General features: G+C 41.9%; 2 protein-coding genes across 4 annotated transcripts in view; one reads left to right on the top strand and one right to left on the bottom strand.

The window, feature by feature from the left end:
* The window catches only part of FAM96A (family with sequence similarity 96, member A), a 37,539-nt gene extending 29,391 nt beyond the window's left edge, over positions 1-8,148 (bottom strand). For both annotated transcript variants that reach the window (XM_006831549.1, XM_006831550.1), the window contains exon 1: positions 7,775-8,148. In XM_006831549.1, coding sequence (XP_006831612.1) covers positions 7,775-7,898 — 124 coding nt within the window. In that variant the 5' untranslated portion in view covers positions 7,899-8,148. The remainder of the gene's footprint in view (positions 1-7,774) is intronic.
* A 2,001-nt stretch (positions 8,149-10,149) lies between these two features.
* SNX1 (sorting nexin 1) overlaps positions 10,150-12,079 on the top strand; it is a 46,828-nt gene continuing 44,898 nt past the window's right edge. For both annotated transcript variants that reach the window (XM_006831548.1, XM_006831547.1), the window contains exon 1: positions 10,150-10,311. In XM_006831548.1, coding sequence (XP_006831611.1) covers positions 10,150-10,311 — 162 coding nt within the window. The remainder of the gene's footprint in view (positions 10,312-12,079) is intronic.

The raw sequence follows: 12,079 nt of genomic DNA, 5'->3' as shown, positions 1-12,079 counted from the left end.
ATTCATGTCTGGCATAACCAAACACCTTGTGGAATTGGTTTACACAATGTCATGGGACAAGTCAGTCAACTGGCATAACATAGTTAATAAAGACAATGTTTTACATCCTAGTTTGGTAAGTAGTGTCTGGGGTCTTACATGTGTGCAAATGTCCATCTACGCTAAAACTATTGGCTTCTACTCATCTGGAACAAAACAGAATGAAGGAAATCAAAGAAGAAACAAGGTACGCCCTTCAAGCCAGGGAGGGAACTCACACTCACAGCCCAATTTTCAGCCAAGCAGTAGTTAGGAATATAAGGGGAACAATAACATTAGTAAGGTATTCTTACCATGGAATAGTCAATATTAGTATATTAGAAGAACAATCAGAAATAAAGAATGAAGAAAATCCAAAGAGTTATATGGGATACCATGAAAAGGAACAACTTTAGGGTGATTAGAATTCCAGAATAGGAAGAGACAAGCATAGAGAAAACTTTCAAAGAGTTGTTGAAAGAAAATTCCCCTAATATCATGAAAGACAAGAAGACAAGCACACAAGAAGCCGAATGAACCCTAAACAGGATAGGTCCCCAAAGAAAATCATCAAGACATATAATAATCAAGCTTTCCAAAATCATAGACAAGGAAAGAACCCTGAATACAGCTCAGAAAAAAACACATGAAAAGTTACCTACAAAGGAGAATCAATAAGATTTCGCTCTGTTTTCTCAGTAGAAACCCTGCAGGCAAGAGGGCAATGGAATTACATATACAAAACTCTGAAAGAAGAAGAATGCTAACCAAGAATCATATACCCAGAAAAGCTGTCCTCAAATACAACAGAAATGAAAGGAATTTGTAATGACCAGACCAACTTTACAAAAAATAATAAAGAGTGTTCTTTGGACTAAAAACCAACAACAGCAGACAATAACCTGAGATTACCATAATTGACAACACCACCCAGAAATCAATCTAGATAAAGAAGCATTTAAAGTAAGACAAACCCACAAGACTAAAAATAGGGAACCAGAGATATCAATGTATTATGAAGTCAACTACTAAACAAAAAAAGGAATAGTACAGATGGAGAACTTCCAAATGACAAGGAAGTCAAGCAGATTTCAAGATAAAACAGACTGTTCTAAGCAGGGAATAAATTAATAAATTACAAGGCAACCTCAAAAAAAAAAAAAAAAAAAGAATGCAACTGCGAGGAAAATAAAAAAGGTTTAGTAAACATTAACACAACAGAAATGAAAATGACAAAGAAAACTCACCAAAAAAATGAACTCAGCATAGAAAATTATGTGGAACAAAGAATCCAGCAGCACCCCCCCAACACACACACAAATGACAACAATCAATTCATCCCTACTGAATTACACTGAATGTAAATGGATTAAATACACCATTCAAGAGACATGAAGAGCAGAATCAATAAGAAAACAGAATCCTTCAATATCCTGTCTACAAGAGACATATCAAAAAGATGGAGACAGCCTAAACGCCCATCAGCAGAAGAATGGTTAAATAAGCTCTAGTACACAATGGAATACCAAAAAACATTGAAGAATAATGATGTATTTGGGAAACACCTCACATCATGGTTGAACCTAGAGGATGTTGTTTTCTAGGAGTAGCTGGTGAGCTTGAACGTTGACCTTGTGGTTCAAACTGACTTTGCAGTCTAGCACATTAACACATAGACCATACCAGGACTCCTAGAGGCCATTATGCTGAATAAAATTAGTCAATCACAGAAGGACAAACATTGAATAAGACCAATGGTGTAAAACGTTAAAAAAAAATGTTCTTAATAAAAGAAACAACCTATGATGGTTAGAAAGGAGCTCTGGTAGCATAGTGGTTATGAATCAGGCTGTTAACCTGAAGGTCGGCAGTTTGAAACTACCAGTGGTTCCGCGGGAGAAAGATGAGGGGTTCTGCTCCCATAAAGATTTACAGCCTCAGAAACCCTGTGAGGGTCACTATGAGTCGGAACCGACTCCACGGTACTTAACAACAACAACAACATGATGGTTAGAAGGAAGGGAGGAGGGAAATTGTTCATGGGCTAGAGAGTAGGCACATGTTAACACAGGTGAAAGGGCAGGCAATATACAACAAGATGGAGATTAGCAGAGGAAAGATGAAGGTAGCAGGAGTCAAAGGGAGGAATGCAACAATCAAAGTGAATAGAGGGAAATGTTAACTGTTGGTACATGGAGGGGATTGCAACCATGCAATGAAGCAAAGAATAGGTTTGTTGAATGTAAATCTTCACTCAATTCAAAATAAAAAGCTTTTATTAAAAAAAAAGAAGAAAATCAAGAAGTTTAGTAAACATTACTACAACAGAAATAAAAAGAAAACTCACAAACAAATTTAACTTAGTGCAAAAAATTATGTGGAACAAAGATACAAGCAGCACCACAAAAAAATAAAATGAGAGCAATCAATTCAACTATTGATAATTACACGAATGTAAATGGATTAAATATGCCAGTCAAGAGGCAAAGAGTAAGAGAATGAATAAGAAAACAGGATCTTCCAATATGCTGCCTACAAGAGAGTCAGCAAAACGATGGAGACAGCCTAAATGCCCACCAACAGAAGAATGGTTAAACAAAACTTTGGTATATACATACAATGAAATGCTACAGAATGCTGAAGAAGAATGGTGAATCTACAGAACATCTCATAAAACGGATGAACATGGAGTACATTACAAAAGGACAAATATTGTATGAGAACACTGCTGTAAAAAGCTTAGAAAAGTGGGACCATCAAGGGAGAAGAGCAGAGTGCAGGACCCTACCCAGAGAAGTAGTGACACCAGAGATGGAGGCAGAGATGATGACATGGAGAGATGGAGCGGCTGGGGATTTAAGACCTGGAGAGAGAGATGGGCTGTGTGTGGACGCAGAGGGGGTAGGCTTGCAGGGTTTACCCTTTGGTTGGTAGATAATGCATGGAGGGAATTGTAACTATGGCAATGAAACGATATACGAAAGGATGAATGTAAAAGTAATGTTCTCCCATGTAAACTATCACATAATTCACAATAAAACATTTAAAATATAAAAAAAAAAGCTAAGAAAAGGTTTTCTTGATAAAAGAAATATTCTGTGATGGTTACAGGGTAGAGGAGGGAAATTATTCATGGATTAGAGTTGTTGTTGTTGTTGTTGTTAAATGCTGTCAAGTCTGTTCCGACTCATAGTGACCCAGTATAGGATTTCTGAAGAGCGGCTAGTGAGTTTGAAGCAACGATCTTGCAGCTCAAATTGACCTTAAGATCCAGTGCTTATCCTACAATGCCAAACCAGGACTCCAAGAAATGCAACAGGTAAAATGAACAAAGGTAAATACTATTACTGATGGTACATGGAAGGGATTGCAATATTTGTAATGACGCAAAATACATGATTTACTGAATGTAAAACTGATGATCTGCTCTGTAAACCTTCACTCAGTTCACAATAAAAAAAGGAAAAAGTGAACTTAATATACTGTATAAACTTTCAGCTATAACAATATTTTTTTAAATATATTGATGTCTGGGTCCTATCCCAGAGATCCTGATTTACTTAGTTTGGAGTGGCCTGGTATTGAAAGTTTTAAAAACTTGTCAGGTCATTCTTAAGTACGGGCCAGTTTGAGAACATTACTTGTAAAGGAAGAGAGACCCAAGAATGCACAAGTGGAAAGCACCTAATTTAGGGATGAGGAGAAAGAAAAGTAAGCAGGAGAGATGTGGGATGATTAACAATATCAAGTGTCTCAGAAAAATTCAGACCAACAAGAGCTCAAAAAGGTCTTGGATTTGTTACCCAGGAGGTCATTTAGGGAAAAAGCTGTTTCAGTAAAATAGTGAAGGTGAGAAGCCCATTTGCAAAAGTGGAAGTGAAGGGGAAACTAAGTCCTGGTATAGAGCTGTAGGATAAAGCACTGAACCAGAAGGTCAGTATAAATTGCAAGGTTGGAGATTTAAACCCACCAGTCACTCCTCAGAAATTTTAAACAGGGTCTCTATGAGTTGGAACTAACTCACTTGATGGCACTTTAACAAAAGGACCTTAGTAGGGCAGGGCAGAGCAGGAAAAGGACAGTAACTTTATAGGATGCCTGATAATGGCAAAAGTAAGGGAAACTTGAGTCTGTTTCATAGACAAAGGGGAAGGATCAAATAGAGGAAGAGGGATTGAAAATACAATTGAGGGAGGGGTTGGAGATGGTGATGGTGGTGGTTGTGGGTGACCTAGCTGGTTCCAACTCACAGCAACCCAGCCTAAGGTTTCTGAGGTTGTAAATCTTTACTGGAGCAGAAAGTTCCCCCCCACCCCCACCCCCCAGAAGTGACTGGTAGATTCAAACTACTGACCTTGTGGTTAGCAGTCCAGCTCAAAATCTACTATGCTACTAGGGCTCCTTGGGGGAGGGGAAGGACTCATGAAGAGAACAGGATTAAGGAAACAGGAATCTGGGCTGGCCTTGGAAGAGACAAGGTTTTCTTATTCCGAGGTTGTGAAAAAAAATGAATAGAATGAGAATGATAAGGAAAATCCTGAGGTAGAAAGGAGAAACAGAGGGAGGTCATGTAGGATGGACTTGGTGTTTTCATGTGTGAGGTTTTCTTCTATTATTTATAGCACCCCTATGATCAGAAATGCAGCTAGGAAAAATCAGATCAGTCACACTGTGCCTTTACCAGATATCTCCTGGGCTTAACTCTTAATTAGAAATGAGAATTTGAAAATAAGTGCAGGAAAAAAAGATAAAGCTCAGTCTGCAATATCATGGGGCTCTGGAAAACAGTTTCTGAAAAGGGCATTTATATCTCACATCCTATGCCTTCTATACAAACTCATCTATGTTGTTGTTGTTAGGTTCAGACTCCTAGCAACTTTATGTACAACAGAACGAAACACTTCCCTGTTCTATGTCATCCTCACAATCATCATTAAACTTGAGCCTATTGCTGCTGTCACTGTGCCAATCCATCTTGTTGGGGTCTTCCTCTTTTTCTCTGACCCTCCACTTTACCAAGTATGATATCCATCTCCAGGGACTGGTCCCTAATGATAATATGTCTGAAGTATGAGAGATCAAGTCTTGTCATTCTAGCTTCCAGGGAGGGAGCACTCAGGCAGAACCTCGTCCAACACAGATTTGTTTTTCTTCTGGCAGTTGATGGTACTGTTAATATTCTTCTCCAACACCCTAACTCAAATCCATCAATTCTTCTATAGTCTTCTTTATTCACTGTTTAACTTTCACATGCATATGAGACTATTAGAAATATCATGGCTTGGGTCAGGTGCACCTTAGTCCTCAAACTCACCTATACAAGCTGTATTATATTTTATGTTGTTGTTGTTAAGTGCCGTTGAATCGATTCTGACCCATAGCAACCCTGTATAGGGTTTCTGAGGAGCAGCTGGTGAGCTTGAACCACCAACTTTGCAGTCCAAAGAACTTTGAAGTCTGGTGCATTACCCCCAGTGCACACCAGGACTCCATATATAGTACTTAATCCTGACTTTAAACCTTACCCATTATTAAACCTCATTTTTAGGGTTTTTTTTAGTGATTTGAGAGGTTTGGATTTCTTTAGAAAAAGATGTGATTCTCACATTACTCCCCTAAAAAAATCATCTTCTGTCATTCCTTAACATGTTATTTTCTCATCTCCATACTTTAGCCCCAGCTTCCTTGGCCTAGTAGTATGTCCTGACCCTCTACCTAACCAAACCCATTGCCATCAATTCCTATAGAACAGAGTAAGGTTTAAGCATTCTAAGCCTTACTTTCCACATCTGTATATGTTGTTGTTGTTGTTGTTGTGTGCCGTGGAGTCGGTCCCGACTCATAGCTACCCTGTACAGGGTTTCCGAGGCTGTAAATCTTTACGAGAGCGGAAAGTCTCATCTTTCTCCTGCGGAACAGCTGGTAGTTTTGAACTGCTGACCTTGCGGTTCACAGCCCGATTCATAACCACTACGCTACCAGAGCTCCTGTATAGGGTTAAATAAATATTTAATACACAGACGAGAGGGCTTCAAAAAATTTGTGGAAAAACTGACCTAAAAGATAATGGAATTTTTCCACAAAGTCTGAATCCCCCTCATATATATATGAATATCTAGAATTGCCCCATAGAGTTACAAGGCTGTCATCTTTCTCCCTCAGAATGGCTGCTGGGTTCAAACTGGCCTTTTGGTTTGCAACCATCCTCTTATCCACTGCATCACCAGGGGTCCTTTCTAACATATCAAGATCCAACTTACTCTTCAAGACCCAATTCAAGTGGCTCTTCTTAAAACCCTTCCAGATCCCTTCTTCCTTATCAGGGATTAGTATCTCTCCTTCCTCTTGAATTTCTATGTCTCTTATGGGGTCTACAGCCTTCTCTACACACTAAAGATATTTCCACTTATTTTGGTTTTCCTCAGTAAAGTTTAAAGGCAAAGAAACAACTCTTCCAAAGTTGCATCTCGGTGCTCTGCTGTAGACAGAGGCATGGCAGGACAGGAATGTGTCCAAATGCCTTATGGACTTCATTTCACTTATAATAAAGTTACCTGGCTCGGGTTACTTAAGAATTCCTCAGGTGGCACAACAGTTAAGCACTGGACTATTATCTAAAAGGTTATCAGTTAGAACCCACCCACAGGCATCTCAGAAGAAAATCCTTAAGATCTGCTTCTAAAAGGTCATGAACTTAACCCTATGGAGCACAAGGAGTTATACTAAGCAAAGCATGGAGTCACCATGAATACAAAAGGTCACAACCTTGAAAACCCTAGGGAGCTCAGTTCTACTTTGCAGCACAAGGCCAGGAGCAGGAATATACTGGACAGCAGGTGGGTTGGTTTGGAATTTTATGATTAGATCTTTTACCTGCAGGCAGCAGGAACCTCTGAACATTAGATCTAATCTTTGTAGTTTTCAAAAGCACTACACAATTCTCAAAAAGGAGTCATGAGGCAACTGAGAAGTGGTGTAAAGTGCATCAAGTTTAGAATCAAAACATGGGCTTTACATTTTGGCTCTTTACTGGTAGTGAGACCTCTAGCTAGTTATTTCCACACTCTAAGCCTTAGTTTCCACATCTGCACAAGGGTTAAATAGAATGTTTAATACGTAGTAAAGGGGGTTCAAAGTTCATGGGAAAATTCCATTTTCCCATGAAGTTTTAATCCCCTTTATATATGTATCTACCACCCCCAAAAATAAATATTTTGCACTCCAGGTTTCAGTGCTGTGTTGAAGGAACTATTTGCTTGAGGCCCTACTAAGTGTACTCTATCTGGTCCTCTTCTCTCAGGGATCTCTGCCTATTGACTGCAGCAGAAGTGTGACTGTGACCTTGAACCGGTCCAACCTGACAACCTACCAGTGCCCTCGGGATGGTGGGAGAAGGAATGAGAGTGCCCAAGGACTGAGATAAGCAAAATGGTTCAAGAAGTACATTCAGGCAGTGAGGCGTATATTTGCTTCTAATCAAGCACCTTAACCTGCAGTTCTGCCCAGGAGTCTGGGGATATAAGGCGAATGACGAGTTTAAGACTCTAGGCTCAGCATGTCCCACATTTACACAAAGCCCAAGTCTCCCACATCCTTGCTTGACTTAGGACTCCAGATAAAACGCTTCTCAATCACCTAACGAAATCCTGCTAAAACCTGGGCTTCCACTCCACGTCCTCAGGCAAGGCCCTCTACTGTCACACCCCCAACCCCCACCTTCACGTGTAATGCAAAATGCTGCCCTGGGTAAAATTACCATAAACCTCTAGCGCTTTCTCTTCCATGATCCGGGGCTGCCGAGCAGCTCTCTGTTCAGAGGGACCCGAGAGCCACAAGATTCTGCTCAGCGTCCAAGAGAGCAGCCCGGACAACCGCTCCATTCTCAGGATCCGCCATCCCTGGCGACTGTCCCAAGTGAGCCACCGTCTTTCAACAGCTGGTCTCAGAACTTAAAAACTTCCTGGTTTTCAAATGGGCCAAGAGAAACTTAAACTGTTCAGGGTAGCATAAAATAGGCGGGACCGGAAGGTGTAGCGCAGAGGTCCTAAGGAAAGGAGCAGTAAGAACTACAAGCCCCAGCATGCATTGCTCAGTTTCGGTGGGACAAGGAACCAAAATCCTTGCGGCCCGTGAAGCGCATTGCGTGCTGGAACCTATGGGTCTCCCCCCAACCCCCACCCCGAAAAGCAAGAGCTGTATTCTGGGACTTGTAGTTTCCGCCGGGACGAGGTGGTGTGTAACGGTCTGTATTACCCGCCACTGATTATGCTCGAGATAAGCTAAAGATGAATCCTGAAGAGGTAGGAGAAAACAAGACGTTAGTTTCTAGTGCTGCAGAAGCATATGCACAAAGACTGTTACTTTCCCGAAGGAATCGCTTCTAGCCACTACCATTCTTACTTCCTTTTTGTGCCGGAAGTGAGTTTCCGTTGCTTTGAAACGGGAAGTCTTTGGAGCCTAGTGAGGACGGTTAGCCTTTGATAGGGAGAACTTTTAGGTTCTTGTCTTATGGAATCTAGGTACAGCACAACTGCGGGTTGAATATTTTTTCCAAGCGCCTTCAAAGGCAATTTAGAACGAGAGAACTTTCTCTAAAAGAGATAATGACACATTGGAGGTCATCATCCTAGAAATAATGTTTTAATCCTTTTGGTATTCATGCCATGAGGGATGACAGTAACCAGGATGATGATGTTAAGACGTTTTATCCGTCCATCCCTCTTTCCAATCCTCAAACCTTTATTAGGTACTTAACTTGAAGGAACCCTGGTAGCATACTTGGTTAAGAGTGAGGCTGCTTACCGCAAGGTCAGCAGTTCGAATCTATCAGATGCTCCGTAGGAAGCTTTGAGCTCCTGTAAAAATTTACAGCCTCGGAACCCCTTCACAGGGTCACTATGAGTCGGAACCGACCCGAGGCACACAACCACCACCACCACCAATCTGACAAAAACAACAAATACAAAAGCGAATAAGACATGGCCTCTGCCCTCAAAAGACTCACAGACCTTTGAGGGAACCAACCCCCGAAGCTTAGGAATTTCAGTTGGAAGCAAAGTAAACTATTTTGTAAAAGTTGATCGCAAGTTTCATATCTCTATTGAGAAGAAAGTCTGGATTATCCTGCAGAAGTATTCCACAGAGTTTCCGAGGTTGCAAATACTTGCAGTAACACAAAACTCCCGAGTGAAGAGTTTTGGTCCCAGGAAATTTGTGTTCAGAGTTTAATACCACTCTAATTCCTCCATAGCAATTGAGAGGATAAATATAACTTCCTTTCAATCCAATTTAGGACACTTAGATCTCACCTCTTCTGTGAAACTTCCAGACTACTCCATATAGAATTGATGATCTCTTTCACTATGCTCCCAAAGCACATCAAAACTCTGAACATGTTGAATTGTTTACAAGTATTTGCATGCCTACCTGCCTCATTACATTGTAAACGCTTATTGGGCAAAGACTATTTCTGTATCTCAGTTGCATAGCAGAGTGCTAGGCACAGTAGACAACATACATTTCTTGAGTTCATCTTTGAATATTGTAAGAATAAATGGCGAGACTTTCAATTAGAAATATTTATTGAATCTCTGAGGGCACTGTGCTCAATAGGTGGCCTGTAAAGGTTTTCAAACTTTTTTTATCCAGATTCCTTTATTCAAACGAAATCTCCCAGGAAGCTAAACCTATCCAAGGCACCAAGGGCCATAGGAATCTAAGCAGCTCTTGGCTTCCCCTTTTCTGCGCTCTTGTTGTGTTGTTAAGTGTCGTCGAGTCGGTTCCGACTCATAGCAACCCTGTATAGGGTTTCCAGGAGCATCTGGTGAGCTTGAAACGCCAACCTCGCAGTTCAAACGGCTTTACAGTCTAGCGCATTAACCCACAGTGCCACACCAGGACTCTTGGGTCCCTTTTAATAGGATCTCAGCGTTCTGGTCCAGAGCTTGGATTTGCTGAACATGAACCATCGACCTTGACCCCGCCCCGACTCCGCCTCCACGCCTACGGCCGGCCGCACGGATCCCGTGGGGTCTGTTGTGGCGCTCCCACTTCTCCCTTCACTGGAACGCTTTGCTCGCGGCGGTGTCTCTATAAAGTTGTTGTTGCGGCTTCCGCCGCGGGTGCAGGAAGATGGCGTCTGGTGGTGGTGGTGGCTGTAGCGCTTCGGAGAGACTACCTCCTCCCTTTCCTTACCCGGAGCCGGAGTCCGAGGGGGCGGCTGGAGGGTCAGAACCCGAGGTTGGGGACAGCGACACTGAGGGAGAGGACATTTTCACTGGCGCCGTGACTACCGTGAGTTCGCACTCTTTGGGGCGGACGGGCACCCCAAAAGGGAAGAGGCTACATGAGGGTCTGCAACGTTGGACAGAGTGAACCGGTTGAGCCCTCACGTCCGTGACATCAGTGTGCGCTCAGGGACCGGCTGTACTTCGAGCCACAGGGCCTGGCTTCCTGGTCCTTGGGCGGACCGTGATGGAATGAGGGGTGTGGTGGTTTCTCCCTCTCTGTCCCTGACACCGTAGAGCCGCCGAGCGGTCATTTGGCCCAGCTGTATGGTGACCTCACGAATCCACTGCTGTGTTGCTGGTAGTTTCCTACCCAGGCTGATTTAACAGGTCAGGATAAGGGAATGGGGTACAGTCCTTCCCCCACGCCTACTGCTCTTAGGACGAATAACGTTATGTGGAGTGACCCGAGATAGTGACCTGCCCACAAACCTTTCATTAGTCTAGCACCTACCGGTAATTGCCAACAGCCTTTTCTTATAAACGGATATTTGTTTATAAGAGTTAGTTGGACTCCTAATCTCTAGGAAAATCTGGCCTTCTCTGGCAGGAGGCCCTGCCAGATAGAAGCACTACATAGGCCAAAAGACCTTGTCCTTTTAAAAAGGATCTTACAAAGTGCCTGAGTATCTTAGTGGGAATAAATCTGTTAAGTGTGAAGAGGAAATGGTGTGTCTCCTGGTAAGATCCAGGCGTCTAGTAAGAGTGCAGTATTGGAAGAAATTGAATTTCATATGTGGAAGTAAGTAATCCGTTCTGAAGTAAACCAGTGGCGGTGAGAATACGGACTCATTTCACTAGGTTTGATTCATGTCAAGTTGTAAACTTCTTCAATGCTGAGTCTGTAGATCTCACTGGTCTTTGTTGTTTTTATGTGCCATGGAGTCGGTTCCGACTCATAGGGACCCTGTACAGGGTTTCCGAGGCCAAAAGCCTCAACTTTCTCCAGCGAAACAGTTGATCGTTTCGAACTGATGACCCTGAGGATAAGCAGCCGGATTCATAAAACCACTACGCTACCAGAGCTGGTCTTGAGGTCATGGGTAATTTCGTTATAGTAGCTGCTCAGTATGTGAGTGAGTACATAAAACAGCTTTAAATTAGGTAGCTTGTGTCTGGAAAACTGATCCTGGGAGACTCTCATATATGCTCATTGTATTTATATCAGAAAATGATTGTTTCTTGGAAATATCCTTCTAAACTCTTCCACTGGCAATCTTTATCTTTTCTTCCTATACTAATTGAGTCCATTATATATATCAAGTACTATGTATAAAGTATTATACATAAAGTACTTGCTTATGATAATAACAGTTCAAACAGTTTAACGAGTTTAGATTTCAGGTGTTAGACTTTCTGAATCCTATTTAAAACATATCTTTGGTCTATTCCTTTACTAATTAACCCATAAGCAATGGAGATCAGCTATGTTGATAACTGCCCACTTGGTGGATATTCATCTTGAATATCTGAAAAATAGAAAATCTGGCACTGAAAGTGATTGACTACATTGTTATTGTTAAGTGATGTCCAGTCGTTTCCAACTCATAGCTACTCTGTATAGAGTTTCTGAGGCTGTAAACCTTTGCCAGAGCAGAAAGCCTTATCTTATGTGGAGCTGCTGATGGATTCAAACTGCTGACTTTTACGGTTAGTAGCCTAAGTACATAACCCACTACATGTTAAAAAAGGACGTTGTTAAGTGCCATGGAGTCGGTTCCCACCTAGAGCAACCCTGTATAGGTTTTCCTGGAAGTGGCTGGTGAGTTTGAACC

This window comes from Chrysochloris asiatica, unplaced genomic scaffold (assembly GCF_000296735.1).
Source record: "Chrysochloris asiatica unplaced genomic scaffold, ChrAsi1.0 scaffold00004, whole genome shotgun sequence".
Lineage (NCBI taxonomy): Eukaryota > Metazoa > Chordata > Mammalia > Afrosoricida > Chrysochloridae > Chrysochloris > Chrysochloris asiatica.
The sequence above is the reverse complement of the archived record's forward strand: the minus strand, read 5'-3'. Positions and strand labels throughout refer to the sequence as shown.